Source organism: Mytilus californianus, unplaced genomic scaffold (assembly GCF_021869535.1).
Source record: "Mytilus californianus isolate M0D057914Y unplaced genomic scaffold, xbMytCali1.0.p SCAF_7, whole genome shotgun sequence".
Classification (NCBI taxonomy): Eukaryota; Metazoa; Mollusca; class Bivalvia; order Mytilida; family Mytilidae; genus Mytilus; species Mytilus californianus.
Window position 1 is genome coordinate 95,811,833 of NW_026262723.1, and position 20,810 is coordinate 95,832,642.

Consider the following 20,810-nt stretch of genomic DNA (forward strand, 5'->3'; position numbering starts at 1 on the left):
GTCAAACATCAGCAACAGAAAGGGCCATCAGCTTCAAGCGGGCAAATTCATAAAGTTGGGAGAAGTGACAGGGTATCAACGGCAAATAAAAGATGTTCCTTACAGCCAGGTCAGATGAAATGAAAATGTCTTAAAAAATCATTTATTTAGCATGTGTTTTATTCTGGACTTTTCTGTTAGATAGTTTGAACCTTTTTCTACACATATATCATTATCATTTCAAGACTTCATGAATATGAGTATGATTTTATTTAAGACTGGTATTTTAAGATGGGGTGTGTTTGTTTGAGGTCAATTTAATACTGAAGATCATTTATGTTTTCAAAATAGATTTGGTTTATGGTACATACTCAGGATAATATTTTGTCTTGTTTGCAGCATAGAATCATAAACAGAACAGTCACATTGAATAAGAGACAGCTTACTTTTAAAAATAGTAACTTTAATCTTAAATAACTTTTTCATTTTATATCATGGCTTAATTTGCCTAGGAGTTGTTTGAAAAGTGTATTTTTATCTAGCCTTGAAGAAGTAAAAAAACTTTGTCTTACTGTTTCTGGCGTCTGCATTGGCAGTGCTATTTTGTGATTAGGTCAGTTAAAGGGGAACAACCAGTGGTAGTTCAATGCTATTTGGTATGCAGTTGTATAATCATTCATTGGAACATCTCATTTCCATGGAGAGAAATTATTTGACACCCCCCCCCCCCTTTTAGTCATGGTCTATTGACTTTGAAACTTTGTCTTGTTAAAGTTTCAAGTTTAGTTTAAGGAGAATCACATGAGCTACTAGTGGTAGGTCAATGATATTTGGTATACAGTTGTATAAGCATTGGCATTTCTCATTTCCATGGAGGCTATTTGACCTTGCCCTTTCAGTCATGGCTTGTTAACTTTGCAACTTTTGCTTAGCTTGCATGTTTAAAGTTTGTGATTAGGTCAGTTTAAGAGGAACCATTACTGGTTGGTGAATGATATATTTGGTATGCAGTTGTATTGAAACGTCACATTTCCATGGAGATTATATGGCTCCATCCCCTCATCATGGTTCATTGACTTTGAAACTGTTGCATAGTTTACATGTTAAATTTGTGTTTAGGTCAATTCTAAGGAAACCACTTATGATAAGTCAATGGTATTTGGTATGCAGTTGTATTAGCATTTACATTTCTCATTTCCACAGAGGCTATTCGGCCTTGCATCTTCAGTTATAGTTCATTGACTATGAATGTTTTGCATAGTTTACATGTTAAAAAATTGCCATTTTGATATCAAAATTACATAAAGGCAAGACATATCTTGTTTGTCAACAAATTATTTATCATGATAGTCAACTTATTAACTCTATTCTCTTGATCTCATTATACTCATGTTTCATGTTCATTGAAAATTGTGTTCACATCATGCATGCTTAGGTGATAAATGATTAATTGACTGTAAATCATTATAAGTAGTTGAATGAAGAAAAAGGTTCAAATTGTGGAAATCTGAAGTTTGCAAAAGAAAATATATGTATATATTCTTTAATGATTTGGGATTTTTTTGCCTGATACCCTTATGCTTGCTCCAATTTTCAGATTTGTTTGATGTTAGCCAAGAAGACGCTCATACGATAGCATGATGATGTCATTTATTTTATTTTCATTGCTGTGTATTTTTTAGCATAAATCATATCATTTTCCTCCATATTGATCTCAGTGTGCTTTTAACTGTTTTGATCTGTAACATAATGTAATACAAGAGTTGATTTAAAATTTTATGCACAAAAAATAGAGCATTGCAGAAAGCAATAAAGCTTACTCCTAAGTGGTTCTATCAATGAAATATGCAGCTGTTATCCATAAATGTCAAAGATCGCCACTTATGTTGACACTAAGGACCATTTTGACCTTTTAACTTTCTAGATAAAGAATATCAATAAAAACATTGTACCTTTATTTTATTAGATTTTTGTCTGGCATACATATAACTAAATAGGGCCCCGTCGAATGGTGGACGCCCTAAAGTGATCAGTCTGTCTGTCCTTCTGTCCATCCGTCTGTCTGTCCGTCCCTCCATCCATAACAAATTGTGTCCGCTCTATATCTAGAGAACCATTATGATTTCAAAGTTTATACTTGACATGTATATTAACCAACACCAGAGGGTGTGTCATAATGTATGTACAACTTCCTAGGTCAAGGTCAAAAACTTTGGTTTTAGTTGACAACCCCATGTCCTATGGTAAAGATTTGCCCCCTCTATATCTTGAGAACCATTATGATTTCAAAGTTTATACTTGATATGTATATAAACCAACACCAGAGGGTGTGTCATAATTTATGTACAACTTCCTAGGTCAAAGGTCAAGGTCAAAAACTTTTAATTTCATTTAACAACCCCATGTCCAATGATAAAGATACAAATTTTTTACCACACATTATTCACATCGGGGCCCACAGAGATGGCTCCCATCTCAATGATATCTAGTTCCCTTTCTTATCATTTGTACTGAATAAAATCCTATTTTACTTCTCTTGAAACAGAGATTTTAGTAAGCACACTTTTGTGTATAAACTTTAAAATCAACAAATTGTACATGTATATAAACTGTGTGTATTCTTTTCATTTAATATAACTCAATTATAAACTTTGAAAATTGTTAAATTTCTTTTAGAAAGGTTATACATGTACTTTAATCGGACTGAGACAACACTTTTCATAAATGTATACTGTAAATTTAGAAATTATTGTGTGCATTTATTATTGTGAATTTTGAAGAACGGACAAAAATACGAGATTATTTTTTGCGATTTCAGGAAAATCTGCATACAGTTATATGCATCAGGTATCAGAATGCTAGTTGGTTTTAAGTTATTATTGCGATACTCAATCACATTATTCGCATTAATAAAAACCTTGCAATAATTTCTGAATTTACAATATTATTTCTGATTTACTATGGTTCAAGTTAATTTTTCAAGATTTAGGGACTCTTGTTTGTAAACAGTGAGCAAGTTGACTTATAGTTGAGTTATATTTTCAATGGCACTTATATATATTTTTGTATAAAAACATGAATTATGCTTTAAGCTTAACAAATGTTGTTTTAGGTTTGTATATATGATATATAATTCTAAACAAACAAATAGTATTGTGTTTTTAACATTCTCCTGCCAGCATCTATCAAAATAGACAACATCATGCATATTTTATAATTTGCAGACATTTACATACTTTAATAAACATGCTGTTTTCATATCATTAGTTTTCTTCAATTTTTGTCATTTAAAATTCAGACTCTTTGCCATTCATTTTGTGAAATCTGACCAATTTCAAGATCTTTTAAAAAAAAATTGATCTGTATACTGAAGTTTTATCCGTCTTGCAAAGTTTTGAATTCAAGTTAATTTCTCTGAAAAGTATTTATATTTCTCATTTGCAATACTAACCGCCTCATGGTAGCCTGTTCACTTCAAATGCAGGAGGTCATTGGTTCGAAACCTGGCCAGGTCAAACCAAAAACTTTAAAATTGGTATTTGCTCCTTCTCCACTAAACATGCAGCATTAAGGAGTAAAAGTGTCAGTCTAGTACAAAGCAGAATTAATATTCATATTGCACTAACATATAGAAAAATCTGTACTTTGTTTAACATTCAAATTTGTCATTAACCAATACCCACAAAATCCAGGGAGATTGGTATCCCACGAATTAACAGTCTAATGATGATTAAATGTTTAGTAACAAGCAGAGTACATTGACCAAGATCAACTTTAGTTTGGTCAATTTTTCAAATTACATGATGGTACACCAGATATATTTTACTATTAAAATGGGGCTTTCATTTCTTTTATGAAAAATATCAACTTAACTATTCATCAAGACTTATAATTTGATTTCTACATTTCTTATTGAAATACTTAATCGTGGTAATCAATAAGAATGATCAGTTAATATTGATGCAAACAAGCCAACAATAAAAATTTACAACAAACAAGACAACAAAACAAAACTCCAATAAACAAACAAAAAGACGAACAGGTTAAGTACAGACAATTTTTCCAAGCAGTTATCATATCATGCAAGGTAGCACTACATTCAGGTGTGAACTAAATTTATAGTTGTATTCTTTTAGTGCATTAATTAGCTTTTTAGCTTTTTTGGAAGGTTTTGTTTGGTTTTTCCACATTTTGTGTACTGTAAAGTGTGACATTTTCATGAGGGATTTAATTTTGATAATTTCAAGATTAAGATAAAATTGCAAAAAATTAAACCTAAGAAACTGATATGGCATGAGAAAACTCATTGAAAATAAATAACTTTACAGTAGTTCAGAAATGATGAATTACCAATTATAAACATGATTTTCTTTTTGTTTCAATAGATTTGTAATACATATATTATTCTGCTTTTATGCATAATTATGTTTTAACAATGTAATGTTTTTCTTATTTATTAAATGCAAAATAGCACATGGTTAATTTATTATATTAATTGCATGGCATTTTGTATATGCCTCAATAATTGTCCAGGACGTCCAGGACATTTTTTTCTGAAAAGTTGACAATTTATGTATTATATCAGAAGATGAACTGTTTAAATATTTAATATGTCAGCATCCGAGAAAAACTGCTAAATATCTATTGCAAGTGTTCACTGAGAGAAAACACTTTTTGTATGAAAATGTTCAAAGTCGATGAATTTTGTTTGTCCTACTATTGACTTTAATGATCAAAGTGACTTATAGACCCTTTAGGGCAGGTGCTCTAACAATTGTTTTTATCTACACTGTATTATGCACACTTTGTTAAATTAGTTAGATAGTTAAATAATCATACTGAATAATTTGAGAATTGAAAACCGATGGTTATGAAAGAAAAAAACTAGTATTTCTTATATGAGCATCAATGAAATCATATTTTAGCACAGTTAGTTATTATATACATGCAAGTTAAAAATCCCTTTCGGTATATAACTGTTACATTGTTTGGACACTTATTATAAACAGTCATAAAAAAAAATTGACCCTCACACATTTATCTGCTTAAGTCCCTGTTTTCAAAAAAAAAAGAAACCTTTTTTATTTCAACCGTTTTTTTTTGTTTTTTTTACGTGCTGCATAAATCTACATAATTCTATAACTGGATTGCTAGTCCATGTGTTGAAATTATTTTAACATTTAAATTTTCCGAGAAGTACAACATAAAACAATATTATGCCATTTCCCCAAGATATATATCTAAGTATATTTAGATCTTAATATGATTTATGCTTTATCTTACAGATGTTGAATTTGGAACCATGTCATCATTTTGTTCTTCAAATACTTCAAGGCTGTCAGATAATTTTGATTTGCTAGATCAAGAAGAAGCACTTGGTGGTGCACCACCTCCACAGGAGGAAGATACAACAAAAAACAGACCTAATAGCCAACCAATACAAAAATCTGAATCTGCTTCCAATCTCCATGCACCTTTAGCAGAAGTGTAAGCCACTTAGACATACAACTTATATCATTAATGCATTTATATACACTGTTCTACAACTTCTTTATCAGGTCGATGTAATTACTTTATCAATACAGCTGATATTGTCCATGGCAAAAAAATATGAAATGATTCAGCTTGAAACAAGAAGTTGTAATATTATATCTTCACAAATGTAAAGCTTGCTCACAAGGAAAGCATAACAAATGTAAAGCTTGCTCACAAGGAAAGCATAACAAATGTAAAGCTTGCTCACAAGGAACGTATAACAAATGTAAAGCTTGCTCACAAGGAAGCATAACAAATGTAAAGCTTGCTTACAAGGAAAGCATAACAAATGTAAAGCTTGCTCACAAGGAAAGCATAACAAATATAAAGCTTGCTCACAAGGAAGCATAACAAATTTAAAGCTTGCTCACAAGGAAAGCATTATAAATGTCCCAATTTCTATTCCTGTAGTTTCAATTTTGGAACATAATGCAAGTTGTTTTTCTAAAAGACTAAATGTTTACAATAATTACATGATAAATCATTCCTGTGTTAATAAGTTTTCTTGCAACTAGTCAGATAAAGTAAAATTTTATCATGAACTGTTTTAAAAGTATTTAAAGCAATATTGGTCAAGTAGAAATTTAATTCAGGTGATTTTACTTATCTAAGTTCAGCCTGAGCAAATTTGTTTAAACACCTGACATGTTTGTATCACCTGAAAGTGTCAAGAGGCATCAACACATAGGAATCACTTCTGTTGTTACCTGCTTCACACTTTGTTAATCTGCAACTCTTTTAAAACTGTACTTTATTAGTCCCAGATCCCAGTGATATTTGGGGTTTCCCATACCAAAACATGGACTTAATCATGTAGGCTTATAACATTGTGTCCAGGTGCTGATATTTTACTTGATAATTTATCGTTCTATTACTGGTCTTTTTCCCCTCCCTTAGAGAGTTTTATGCTCGACGAAAACAAGCTTGATAAAGTCTCCTCACACATTGTGATGTCATAAATAACTTCTCCTCAGACATTGTGACATCGCTGATAATGTCATCTCACATCTCAAAGCCGTGATACAGGAATTACAGAGCAACTGAGCAGTGTGATATAGGCGAAGGGAAGGACGATGATTGGGGTTTTTCCTGTACCAAAACATGGACATATCTATTCAGGTTGATATTATTTGGAGACCTCTTCCTTTGAAGATTCTCACATTTTTATGTGGCCAGGGGCAACACATAGAGATCACTTCTGTTGTCTGGCCTAATCATCCTCTTTCATACGTTATTAATCTGCAACTCTTTGAAAAAGGCTTTTCAAATTCAATCAAACTTACATACAGATTTTTGACAGGACATGAAGTTGTGCACCTGCTATTTTGATTTTTGATCTTTGCGATTTTCTGTGTTTCCCATACCAAAACACAGACATAGCCATTTCTGCTTATCAGTTTGTTATTCAAGATTATTATGCTCCCCAAAACAGCATATAGTTATGGCTTTGTCTGTCGTTCTTCTGTCTGTTTATCTATATCAAATGGTTTCCAGATGATAACTTGAGCATCCTTTGCTTGATTGGAATTAAACTTACACAGATGGTTGATATAGAGTAGGGGAAGAGGCCTATTGATTTTGGGTCAATAGGTCAAAGTTCAAGATTACTTTTACTTTAAAAAAAAAAAAAAAAACATTGAGAAATTGTTTCCAGATGGAAGTTTGATTTTCCCTTGCTCGATTTGAATGACACTTATACAGATGGAAAATATAGGGAAGGGAAGAAGCCTACTAATTTTGGATCAACAGGTCAAAGGTCAATGTCACTGTTACTAAAAACTGAATTGTTTTTTAATTGGTTTTGGAATGGTATCCTGCTATAAATTGTAACACATTTTTACAGGTGTAAATAAGCAATAATAGTACATGTTTATTTGTCCCTCCAAGCATACTAGTATTTTGAATCCTTGAAATGAAATTGTTTTCTCTCAATAAATGGGCAATTTGAGGAGTATCAGTTGAAAATGCCACCTTTTTACTTGTTTAATCAGTAACCAATGGGTTCTGTATTTTTTCCGCAATGTTAGATTTATATATAATATTCTGTATGGTTTAGATCTGGCTGCATTTTACCATTAACATAACAAATAATGTGGTCTGTATTTTATTTCAGTGAACCAACTTCACCTAGATCACATCGTAAACACAAGTTAAAACCAGCGCCTCCCCCTCCACCTGAAAGACCATATTCAATCGCTGTGACAGCTAGTTACTCCAAAGCCAATAATCCGGGGCAGTTTCAAACATGGCCACGTCAGGCTGTATCAGAATCAAATGATGAAAAACCAAGTGCAACAAAAACTAGATCTTCACCAGATAAACCTCCTGTAGCTGAAAAGCCAGGACATCCTCCAAATAGAGCTTCCACGATATCATATGGTGATAGGCCAGTAGCGCCACCACCTGACCGACCTAGTAAACCGCCACCAGCAGCACCAAGTCATCAAAGATCAGCATCAACAGGAAGTGCCAACAATGCTGCTTTATCAGTCACAACAGAACAAAACGGCCAAGGTAGTTTATCAAATATTTCACCAGACTTTGTAGAAGGTGCTGGGCACAAGCATAGCCAAACTAACCGCTTAAGCCAACCAGGTAGTGCAAGACCACGACCGACACCACCACCACCACCCCCGCCAACCAATAAAAATACAGAGAACACTCATTTATAGAACAAACTAACATTTAGGAACTTAATAAATTGGTTGTTTTTATTATACAGTATAATTTATCATAAATGTACAGATTTTTAAGGAATTTTTTTGAGTGCAATCAAAATTTGTTCAATTAAATCTACTTTTATTATGTAGATTGCATTTTCTCACTTGATTATATGTTTAGAAATGTGCATTTTGGTGTGATAGGTTTCTTGTGTCATGTCATATTTAATACAAGCTGCTTATTGCTTTTTTTGCTTTAAAAGCTTGTACATAGATTCAGGAAAATTCATAATATTTATACATGGACACTTTATACGTAATATTTATTTTTAAAAAACCATCATTAAAATACAGATTTTTTTATTCTGATTGATTGATTGCTGATTGCTTTATGTCACTGTGGTTGCTATGTTTAAATCATTTTGATATTTAGTCATGAAACTTCTGTTATCAACACAATTGTGGTCAGTTTTTTTACATCAGGAATTTAGCTTCTGCACGTTACTTACATTGCCAAGATATTTTTAATTGGCTATCAGTTATAGCAGTGACCTACACCTAATTCTTGATCTCACATTAATTATATTGGAAGAAAAAACGCTGATGTTGCACTACCTTGTAATTAACATTATATTTCCACTGGCATGCTTCCAAATTCTGTTCTGACACGGGAATTTTTTTTCATGTCAATTTTGGGGGATTTTCATTTTTTTTTTCCTTTGCATAAAAAAATATATTTCTGGAATGCTTGCTTTAAACCTGTATAATAAACAGCTTCATATTATTCAAGTTTTATATGTATTGCATTCATATATAGAAAAAAACTTTAATCTTTGTATTTGATATATTCAATACTCTCTTTTGTAAAGATCTAAATGTTGTTTCAGATAACATAAAAAATACTTTTTCAAAAAGGATTACAAATTTATTTCTTAACAAATTAGCTTAGACATACATATATCATTAACTGTTAAAATTTTGATTAGTAATTATTATGCTGCAAGAGCACTAATTAGCTATACTATGGCATGATACCAGAAATACTGTGATATAGAAATAGGATATAGGGTTACTACAAAACGATTGTCCAGAGTAGAATACTGTATTGCACAAGTTTGAGAGTGCTATAAACATTGTACAAAGGTAAATAGTCACCAGTATTTGTGCAATACACCTATGAATGTATGAAAAAACTTACAAAAGGTAAAGAACATCATGTGTACCTAGTAATAACTTCTCAATTTTGAAGTGATATTGCAATGTGCAATACCAGAGAATATTGCATGCTTACTTTGGGTCAATTGTTCCAGGGAATATAACATTACTACTATCGTATACAAGGATATATTTAGCAGGTTTAATTAATGTATTTCCAGTGATATAGTAGTGTGCATGTGTAGTAGCAATGTAGATGTCATATAACATTATACTTTAATGTATTTAAACCTTTAATCAAGAGTTTGGGAAAATCTCAGTAAAGCAATGTACAAAGAATGATAACTCTTGTTAGGTGTATAAGAGTCAAAATATGCCATTTATTATATAGTTGTTACAATTTTACAAGCAAGTGCTACAAATAGCTACAATTGTATCTGATATAGAAATCCAAACCCATGTAATTTTACTTTATTTCTCATGATTTGTTAGAAGTTAAATAATTGCTAATTTTAATGTTAATTAATTTATAGTTACCTGTAAGGATAATTTTTTATTAGTTAATTTATGAACGATCTTAGTAGGTAGTTATGTATAATAAACTTGTGCAATGCGTGAATGATGAAAATGTTAAATGTTTATATCATGGATAATCAAAATCTGATTGAATGGCAAAACTAAACTTGCAAATTAATTTGATAGAGGTTTAAAAGTGGGGATATACACATATATATTTAATTTTGATATCATTTTCTCTTAAACTTTTCAAATTTATATTGTGGTAAAAAGTATAAATATAGAAATTTTTATTAAGATAGTAACTTTTTAACAGGTATTGTCATTAGTATTAATACCTTTGATTTTGCTCCACTAAGGACAAGGGACCCAAGTACGATGATTCTGTTTTAAAACTGTGTGTTCAAGGGTTTTGTTAAAGAAAAAGTTGAATAACGCTTGAATTAAAAATAGAAATTTAGGCTGAATTAAAAAAAAATGTTCTTAAATGTAAACCAATTCTCATGTAAGTGGTCTGTTCAATTGAAATGTTATTACGAGCTAACAAAAATGCATTAAACGTATTGAAAAGTGTTTTTCAGGTTAAACATGTAGTATCTGGTGACTTTACCCCTTGACTCTGTTCTAAAATCTGAAATATCAATCTCATCCTGGCATAGGAGCAATTTCAAGTAAAAACAAACATTTATGTTTTTATGATCTATTAGAACACTGCAGGAAAAATTTGGTTTTATTACCTGCCTTTATTGGAATAAGTTCAATCAAAGTTTGAATAGAATTACCACTCTCAAGAAAATTGGTAAACAAATGTACTGTTTATGCTTAAAGTGTAAAAGTATAATGAAATGAAAAGAGAAAGTCTGCTTCCATAAATCGGAAATAAAAATTAAAAAATGCTTTAAATAAGTCAAGTAAAACGATTGCAGATATGTCCAACATGTTAATTTTATTTCATTTGATATATAATGATGGCCTGACGATCATTTGTGTTAATAAATTTTTGTAGCCATAAAATAATTCAGCTTGCAATGCTAGTTTTAATCAACCATTTCTTTTAAATTGCAGATTCTGGAAATCAATCATAGTCAGTTTATATTCCCGCTGTAAATATATCAAATTAAGTGTCACTAGTGCTTTTATAAGTAATTAAATTTATGTTATTGTTGTATATATTATAGCATTCCTTCAAGTCTTTCATTTTTCTGTTTCTTACAATTGTAATATTTACTTTTGGCATGTTGCTTTAATTATGACTTAGTGCTCATACATTTTATAATATCCTTTTAATGTACCACATTGGTGATTTTTTTACTTTCTTTTTCTCAGAGAAACACTTGATGTGTTGAAGGATGTGAAAATTTGAATGTTCAGGAACTTAAAACCAGTGATGCATACACTTAGTAAAATGCATTAGTACAGTAACTATGATAGATAACACTGATGTTAACAAGGTTTATTTTTTTAAAGAAAACTTTTTGATTAGATCTAATAAATTTTTTTAAAACAATAGGTCCTCAGTTATCCACTCCAGCTTACTAAAGAAGCTTGGATGCATTTCCATGCTACCTAAAGAAACTTGGAGGTACCTCCCTGCTTTCTAAAAAAGCTTGGATGTATCTCCCTGCTTACTAAAGAAGCCTTGATGTATCTCCCTGCTTACTAAAGAAGCTGGGATGTATCTCCCTGCTTACTAAAGAAGCCTGGATGTATCTCCCTGCTTACTAAAGAAGCTTGGATGTATCTCCCTGCTTACTAAAGAAGCTTGGATGTATCTCCCTGCTTACTAAAGAAGCTTGGATGTATCTCCCTGCTTACTAAAGAAGCTTGGATGTATCTCCCTGCTTAATAAAGAGGCTGGGATGTATCACCCTGCTTACTAAAGAAGCTTGGATGTATCTCCCTGCTTACTAAAGAAGCTTGGATGTATCTTCCTGCTTACTAAAGAAGCTTGGATGTATCTCCCTGCTTACTAAAGAAGCTTGGATGTATCTCCCTGCTTACTAAAGAAGCTTGGATGTATCTTCCTGCTTACTAAAGAAGCCTGGATGTATCTCCCTGCTTACTAAAGAAGCTGGGATGTATCTCCCTGCTTACAGACAGTGCTTCGTGGTCAAGGTGTCCATTTTGAAAAAGGGTTTTTCTGAACAGTTTTTGTTTCTTTTAACCTTGCTTAATTTATCACTACGTTTTAGTAAGGATCTCTTATAAGACTTGTGTGTGTCACATGTTTCAATTTAATTTGGTTAATCATATAAAAAATTCAACCGTTTATCCTTCCAAAATGGTGGCCAAGGGAAATAACTCAAAGTCAAATTATATCATAAGAATTTTTACTGTTTAATCTGAATGATTTTTGTTGGTTCCTCTTAGCTATTAGTTTGTTTTATACTTTTAGTGTTGTGAATGGGTTTAAGTAGGTATGGTGATTAGGGAATAAGATTCTGAACTCTGCTAACAGTATTTTCAGTGAACAATGATGATAAAACACTGTTTTCTGTAACCCTGTAACACTACTGAAATGATAATATAATAATATTTGTATTTGAATTCATAACACCTGTTTGCCTTGATAGACCCCGGAACATTTCTAAGTTTGCTTGCTCTGTCACTAAGAAATTTTAATTCGTTAGTAACTAAATATCTGATAAAAACTTAAGTAAATTATTTACAAGATACATATAAAAATTATGATTTAGGTTTTTAGTCGGCCAGTTTAAATCTGGCATAAAAAAGACCATAATAAAATATTGATAAAAACAGAACTGATACTTCGTCTTCAGAACTAACAAAATAAGACAAATATCAACATTATGAATCCCTTTCTGGAAATATTAATATGAAACTAAAATCAAAATAAGATGCCATGTACATAACACTATTTGTGTTAAGATATGTAAAGCAATATATACATCAAAAAGTAAACCCCTCCCCTCTCAGAGAAAAGAAAGATATGTCATTAAAGCAATGAAATCTACCAACAACTTATACCCCAAAAATTGGGTGTCAAATTTGTAATACTATATCCTTGTTTAAATTCAGACAAATGTCATTGCAGTATCAAATACTGTCAAATTTTACTACTTTTGCAATTGAAGTAAAAGAATAACTGCTCTTGTCAAGCTTCCATTCCTGAATATGACTTAATTTTATAAAGACTTGTTATGCCCCCACTGCCTCCAACTTTAGTTTGCCTCAACCAAATATTATGAAACTTATACAAAATGCTTATTACCACCTAACACAGATCAATTTGAATTTGGGTGGCATCACTTTCACTGTTCTCAAGTTACTGTATGTCCGTTTATAAATGGAAAAATTGCTGAATTGGCTGTATATCTACAAGCAGGGCATCTGTATCTCATGGACACTTTCTTCATTTATTTTCAAATAAAGTTTTATCAAAATTTAAGTTGAAATTACATGATCTCATTTAACTCAGCACAATGTTACTTATATTGTTACTTTATTTTATTTTGATGATAACATGGTGACATCTATAAATCATAATGAACTGCCATACAGAGTGACAAATAAACATAGGCAATAAAAGTCATCATAGATACCAGGATTCAAATTTTGTACATCAGACGAGGGTTTTGTCTTAAATATCCTAGGTTGTGAACTAGAGATAGTGTTGTAAACTTAAAATCTCAGATAATCATGCAGATCTCTGTAAGTGTGAACTAAAAATTTTATGAACAGGGGAGTATTGAGCTTAGTTTCTAAAAGAGTGTGATAAAAGTGTTGTATTTTAAGGTTAATGAATTAAAACTATTTACTTAAAATTCATAAATTATTTTCTGTTGAAAAAGTTTTGTTTGCCTGAAGATGCGTAACAAAGCTATTTGAACAGATATTTGCTTCAGTAAAATAAAGAGGTAAGCAGTTATGATACCTTTTGTGATAAATTTGTTGTGTCACCACTGCAATACTCTTTAATAGTAAAACAAAGGTCCGAAAGTTTTAGTTTCTATAACCTATATTTTACCCTTGGCTTATTTTCATAAGTTACCTGCAACATTATTGTGTTTATAATTATTGTGAGTATTGTGTAGATCTTACCTTTTCTTGATAATTTTGCCAACATTGAATATTTTTCAAACACTAGATCATTGCAGTTTTGGTATAAAACTTGAAAAAAATTGAATATTAAAATGTACTGTAAAAACTATTTCATATTACCTTTTGCAAAGGAAAATAAATCTCACAGAAATTAAACTGCAAAAAGAGAACTATAACCATTGAAACAGTGCTAGTATATATTTGGTACTGGTATGTTTTTGATAAGTTTTAAAGAGATCTGAAATTTATTTTTTCTTTTTATTGATGAGTAAGTTTGTTTGTTTTTGGTGTAATTGTTAAATCTTCTTTCAGAAATGCCACCATAGATATAGTGTTTAGAACAGGGTAATTATCCATGCTCTATTGAATTATTCTACAATTTGTAATACACTACATTGTATATTTTATCTGACAATGTGGTACTATTGTTGAATTATTCTACAATTTGTAATACACTACATTGTATATTTTATCTGACAATGTGGTTCTATTGTTGAATTAGTCTACAATTTGTAATACACTACTACATTGTATATTTTATCTGACAATGTGGTACTATTTTTGAATTATGTGTAATATACTTTTTCAATGTATATTTTATCTGACAATGTGGTATTATTGAAATTTTAATGGTAGAGAATTAACATGCTTAGGTCAGCTGTGATATAAGTTTATGCTGACCACAAAACAAGCATTTGTTGGCTGTTGATAATCTTTTAGTTTATGTCATATGATATGTAATGTGAATTGAAGCAGATTATAATATATACTGTAGGTATAAAGAAAGCTTTTTGTATACTTCAGTATTTTTTCAGGATATTTTAAAAAAAAATGAAAAGTCCACATTTGCTTTCCCCACAAGTATTTCTAGTAAATAAATTATTAAATATTTGGAGCAAGGATGAACATTGATATATATATATTACAGTGTGTCCAACTTAATTTGCAATATGATTTCAAACGAAAAATAATAAATATAAACTATTATTATGCAATTTAATTTCAGAAATACAATTGTATGAATTAGTCAAAAGATCAAACTTTCAGCCATGTTCATAAATAGTTTAATCAATTTTAATGTTTTTTCCTTTTTTCTTGATGTGTAAAGCTTATTTTTATTTGACTATAACTAAAGTATTTTCTTATTTGGAAAATTAGAAGCAAAAATATATTGTTGGATTTCATAAGCTAGTTAAACTGTATAGATAGATTTATTGTGATGCCTGATAGGAAAGCTGTAGCAACAAAACATGTAACTTCTGTTGTCTTCCAAGTCACACATTGTTAATCTATATCTCCTTGAAAATGGCTTGACAAAATTCAATAAACTTGCTAGATTTTCTACAGGACATGAAGTTAAGCACCTCCTAGTAATTTTTTATCTGAATGATTTTGAGGTTTCTTATACCAAAACGTGTACTGTTTCTACTTACATTATTTTGAGACCAGAGGTGTCATTGGAAGACACACATTTTTAAGAGGAATATGTCATACTAAAAATAAGATTTACTATTATAGTAATTTATATGAAAGAAATTAAAAACTTTTTAATAACATTGTACAATAAAATCTAAATGTATCAAGCTTTTTGAAAGGGAAGTAATCCTTACACATACAGTGGAGGGGATCTGTCTTGTGTATTTAATATTTAAAGCATTTACTATCTTTTAAATTATACATTGCTGTATACAAATCTTTAACCATAGGTTTAGTGTAAGTTTTGTAAGAATCATTAAATCATATGACTTTTTAAAACTTTCTTCTTTTTTATCCTGTCAAATTGGTTTAGTTTTTCACATGCCAGGAAACAATCTGTTAGGTGATGTTGTTAGCATGCCTAACAATGTGATAATATTTTTGTCCTGATTAAAACAGGAGACATCCTGCATTTTTCAACAAATGCTTGTTCAGAGATAGAATTATAGAATAATTTGTCTTGAATAGATGAAATCGATTACCAAAGTATGCTTGTCTAGTATAGCATATTGGTTAAAGGTCATGTCACAGCAACCAAGTAACACAAAGAGACACCAATTCATCAGAATACAGTCTTCAATAGTAGACAAGTGACTACACAATATGTCAAGCTCTAAATAACCCTATGTTTAGTATAGTTATGCATACATTTGATAAAAAAAATTTCAAAGATCTGCCATCAACACTGAACTCCTTAAAGGCAAAAAAAAATGTAAGATTAAAAAAAAACTTCTAATGATGTAACTGACTTGGGACATGTGGCAGGGTAAAGTATATTTTTATTATGCCCCCACCCAAGCGGAGGGGGCATTAAGTTTTACCCTTGTCTGTACGTCAGTACGTCCCGAAATTGGTTTCCATTCTCTAACTTTAGTTTGCCTCTACCAAATGTTATGACTCTTATACACAATGCTTACTACCACAAAACACAGATCAAGTTTGAATTTTGGTGGCGTCACTTTTAACCTTCTTGAGTTATGCCCCTTTACAAATGGAAAAATTGCTGAATTTTTCGTTTCTGTTCTCTATCTTAAGTTTGTCTCAACCAAATGTTATGAAACCTATTCACAATGCTTTTTACCACAAAACTCAGACTATGTACGAATTTGGGTAGCTTTACGTTTACCGTTCTTGAGTTATGTCCCTTTATAATGTTATATGCAAGAGGGGGCATCATCTGTGTCCCAAGGACACATTACCCATTTATTTTAGCTTCTTTGTCCTAAACACCACTTTGTGTCTGTTGTCAGTCAGTCAATCTTCCATTGTCTGTAATTTTTTCTTTAAAAATCTGCTTCATCTACAAGATGTCTTCTATGAAGTTTGTGATTTTTTTCCTGGTTGATTAACCAACATGTCCACTGTGTCAAAAAATAGAACATAAGGGTCAAGCAGCAGTTTTTGGCTAATATCTGGAAAAACTAACAAGAGTTAAAATTGTCAGCACAACAATCTATCTAACCTGAAATTTTTAGAAAAGTCTGTCAACCTATTTTGGAGTTATTGACACTTGGAGTTTCCCTTGAAATGTCAATTTAAGAAAATTTAAAGTTTTTTGGCTAATATCTCAAAAACATAAACAGCAAGAGCAAACTTGACCTTGGCACAAAGTTATCAGCAGGTGAAATTTGGTGTACGAAATATAGGACAATCTATTTTGGAGTTACTGTTCCTGAAATGTTATATTTTTTGTAATTTTTGTTATTATCCTGAAAACTATAGCAAGAGAGAAATTTTAAACAGCAAAAAATCACTAAAATAATAAGATCTACAAAGAAGTCAAGATGGAAAAATTTCAGATTGCTCATAGGAGTTATGGCTCTTAAATGAATATTTTTTTTTTTTTACTAATTTTAAAGATAGATATTTACTGTAAACAGTTAAAATGTTTATCAATTCAAGATCTACAAAAATATCACTAAATTAGATTTACAAATAGGCAAACAATTGAACTCAGAAAAGGTAAAAATTAGAATTGAAATTGCATATAATTTTTACTAGGGGAGTGATTTAGGCTCTTTTGAGCCTCTTTTGACTGTTTTTTTTTTATTAAGTTTTTGGCTATTTCAAAAACTATAGGAGCGAGGTTAAAAGTTTAGATAGCAAAAATTATCAGCATCACAAAATTAACTATTATATGCAATTAAAGGTTTTCATTATCAGACTAACATTTTTTTCTCTAGGTGAACCTCTTGTTTTAAGCTATTAACCCTCCCTCTTTTTAGTCTTGAATAGTGGATTAACAAAAAGCACATAGAAGAATGTACAATTTAACTAGTTAAGCTATCAAACTGGTATAATAGACAATGAAATCACAATAATTGAAAGCAAGCTCAAAGTTACTAACCAGCAGATAAAGAAATCAGGCTGTTCACATGTTGATATAACATTAACGGTTCTAATTTTTATACGACCGCAAAAAAATTTTGCGATCGTATATTGGTATGACGTTGGCGTCGTTGTCGTCGTCTGAAGACACGTTGGTTTTCGCACTCTAACTTTAGTTTAAGTGAATGGATCTCTATGAAATTTTACCATAAGGTTCAATACCACAAAAGGAAGGTTGGGATTGATTTTGGGGGTTATGGTACCAACAGTTAAGGAATAAGGGGCCAAAAAGGGGCCAAAAATAAGCATTTTTGTAACTTCCAGACATAACTTGTGTGTTAAGTGTATGGATCTCTCTGACATTGTACATATCACAAAGGGAATGCTGGGATTGATTTTGGGGGTCATTGCCTCAAAATTTTAGGAATTAGGGGCCAAAAAAAGGGGCAAAAAACAAGCATTTTTATATGGACAAATACTTTAGTACAAAACATAATTTAAAGCAGTGTAAGGGAGATAAATCAAATACATCATTTGAATTACCTCCCTTACACTGCTTTTAAATTATGTATAAAGTAATGGTTAATGAACAATTAAGACAATTTAAAACAGTGTAAGGGAGGTAATCCACATACAATGTTTTGATTACTTCCCTTACACTGCTTTTAAATTATGTTTAAAGAAATGCATATTTATAAAGGAAGACCAGTAAAAATATCTACAAATGTTGCATCTTTTTTTTTTTACAAAAAAATCCATATGAACGATATGACACCATATTTTAAATTCTATTATAAAATAGATTAAGTTAGCACTATGGTAAATTTAAATGGGTAATTATCGTTGCAAATTCCATTGGAAATTTGAATTGAGATTATGACCATATCTTGAGGGAAAGAATTTTTTGGGGGAAAAAGGGGGGGGGGGGGGGGGATAAAAAGAAATTGTGGGGGGGTCATTTTTTTTTTTATTTCAGATTTTAAGAAATTAAAAAGAATTATTCTTCAAATATTATTTTTTTTTCAAATTTCAAATATTGAAAAATTTCAAGAAGTAATCTTTAATTGCACAGTATGGCGCATTAGATTTGTAAAATCTTTGACCACATTTATTTATTTGTTATGCCAAATCTGACCGTGTATTTAGATTTTTAATTTTGGGTCCAGTTTTCAAATTGGTCTACATTAAGGTCCAAAGGGTCCAAAATTAAACTTAGTTTAATTTTAACAAAAATTGAATATATTATGGGGTTCTTTGATATGCTGAATCTAACCATGTATTTAGATTTTTTATTTGTGGGCCCCGCTATCAAATTGGTTCATATTGAGGTCAAAAGGGTCCAAAATCAAACTTTGTTTTATTTCGTCAAAAATTGAATTATTGGGGTTCTTTGATATGCCAAATCTAACCGTATATTTAGATTTTTAATTTTGGGTCCCGTTTTTTAAATTGGTCTACATTAAGGACCAAAGGGTCCAAAATTAAACTTAGTTTAATTTTAACAAAAATTGAATTCTTGGGGTTCTTTGATATGCTGAATCTAAACATGTGTTTAGATTTTTGATTATGGGCCCAATTTTCAAGTTGGTCCAAGTTGGGGTCCAAAATTAAACTTTGTTTGATTTCAACAAAAATTGAATATATGGGGTTCTTTGATATGCTGAATCTAACCATGTATTTTGATTTTTGGGGCCCATTATCAAATTGGTCCATATTGAGGTCAAAAGGGTCCAAAATTAAACTTTGTTTGATTTCATCAAAAATTGAATTCTTTGGATTCTTTGATATGCTGAATCTAACCATGTATTTAGATTTTGGATATTGGACCATAATAGTTAAATTAAAAAAAATTAAGTTCTTAGACCACATTCATTCTGTGTCAGAAACCTATGCTGTGTCAAATATTTAATCACAATCCAAATTCAGAGCTGTATCAAACTTGAATGTTGTGTCCATACTTGCCCCAACTGTTCAGGGTTCGACCTCTGCCGTCGTATCAAGCTGCGCCCAGCGGAGCATTTTATTTATATTTTTTGATAAGTGTCTCTTCAGTGATGCTTGAATTATATATGTTTTGGCAACCACTATGAATCGGTTTGTCTGTCTAAACCAGCTATGGACTACAGTTTGTTTTATCTTATTTTGACGAAGTATTAGACAAAAACAGACCTTGAGGCTTAAACATATATATGTATAAATTAAAATTTCTAGGTCCATCTAGGTTTTCCAGAATTATACTCCTTTGAAGTAAGCCTTAACCTTGACCTTGCCCAACACACACCTTATTATTGCATCGTCTCTGTTTTCTTTTTCATTTACATAACACTTGGTACATGTGCACATGGGTTTTATAGTACGGTAAGTAACTTAATGTTTTTCATAGTTAAATGTAAAGACTTTCGAACATGATATTTACTAGGTGAGTGTTTTTGATAGAGATTTTTTTAACTCTGTTTATAAATGTTGTCCTGACAACTGGTTTCTGATATATTCTTATTTATACATTATTGGATCCGAAATGTGAGTATCACTTGTTATTTGTTATTTATTAATAACATTAATGCAAACACACTCCTTTAAATTGTTGTTTGTCTCCATATTTTCATAACTCCATATTTTTTTTCTATTAATTTCTTACAGTTATATCTATTGATAACTTTCAGCATAATTTCAAACATTATGATGGACAAGATGATTTTACATCTGAATGCCTTTATTTCAGAAAAGGTTAACTGGTCAAGAAGATCCTGGTTTAAAAAAAGCCAATAACAAAAATCTTTGTATAAGGTGATTTTGTGTAATAACAAAACAATATGTATAATCAGACCTACATTCGTATATTCAATTAAAGCTAAGTGTGTCAACATATATTTGTTCCAACTAACAGTATTTTCTATAGAAAACACTGTAATATTTCTTCCAGTGGAAATTATACTCCAGAATATTTCTTCCATATGGATCTAATATAATATAGGAACTTCTAATCCATGACAAGTTTTCATGCCCAAAAACTTGTTTTATATCAAGCTTTTGAGCCATCCGACATTTTATGGAACTGTCTCCCCTGAATAAAGTCAAGATGCTGATACTGAGGCGTGC

General features: G+C 30.9%; 1 protein-coding gene across 5 annotated transcripts in view; it reads left to right on the forward strand.

The window, feature by feature from the left end:
* The window catches only part of LOC127708845 (rho GTPase-activating protein 17-like), a 76,594-nt gene that overhangs the window by 51,221 nt on the left and 4,563 nt on the right, over positions 1-20,810 (forward strand). For 3 of the 5 annotated variants that reach the window (XM_052214001.1, XM_052214000.1, XM_052214004.1), the window contains 2 exons: positions 5,265-5,466; positions 7,628-14,672. In XM_052214001.1, the coding sequence (XP_052069961.1) occupies positions 5,265-5,466; positions 7,628-8,186 (761 nt within the window). In that variant the 3' untranslated portion in view covers positions 8,187-14,672. Of the gene's footprint in view, positions 1-5,264; positions 5,467-7,627; positions 14,673-20,810 lie in introns of those variants that run through there. The other 2 variants (XM_052214003.1, XM_052214002.1) reach the window with 2 other exon arrangements.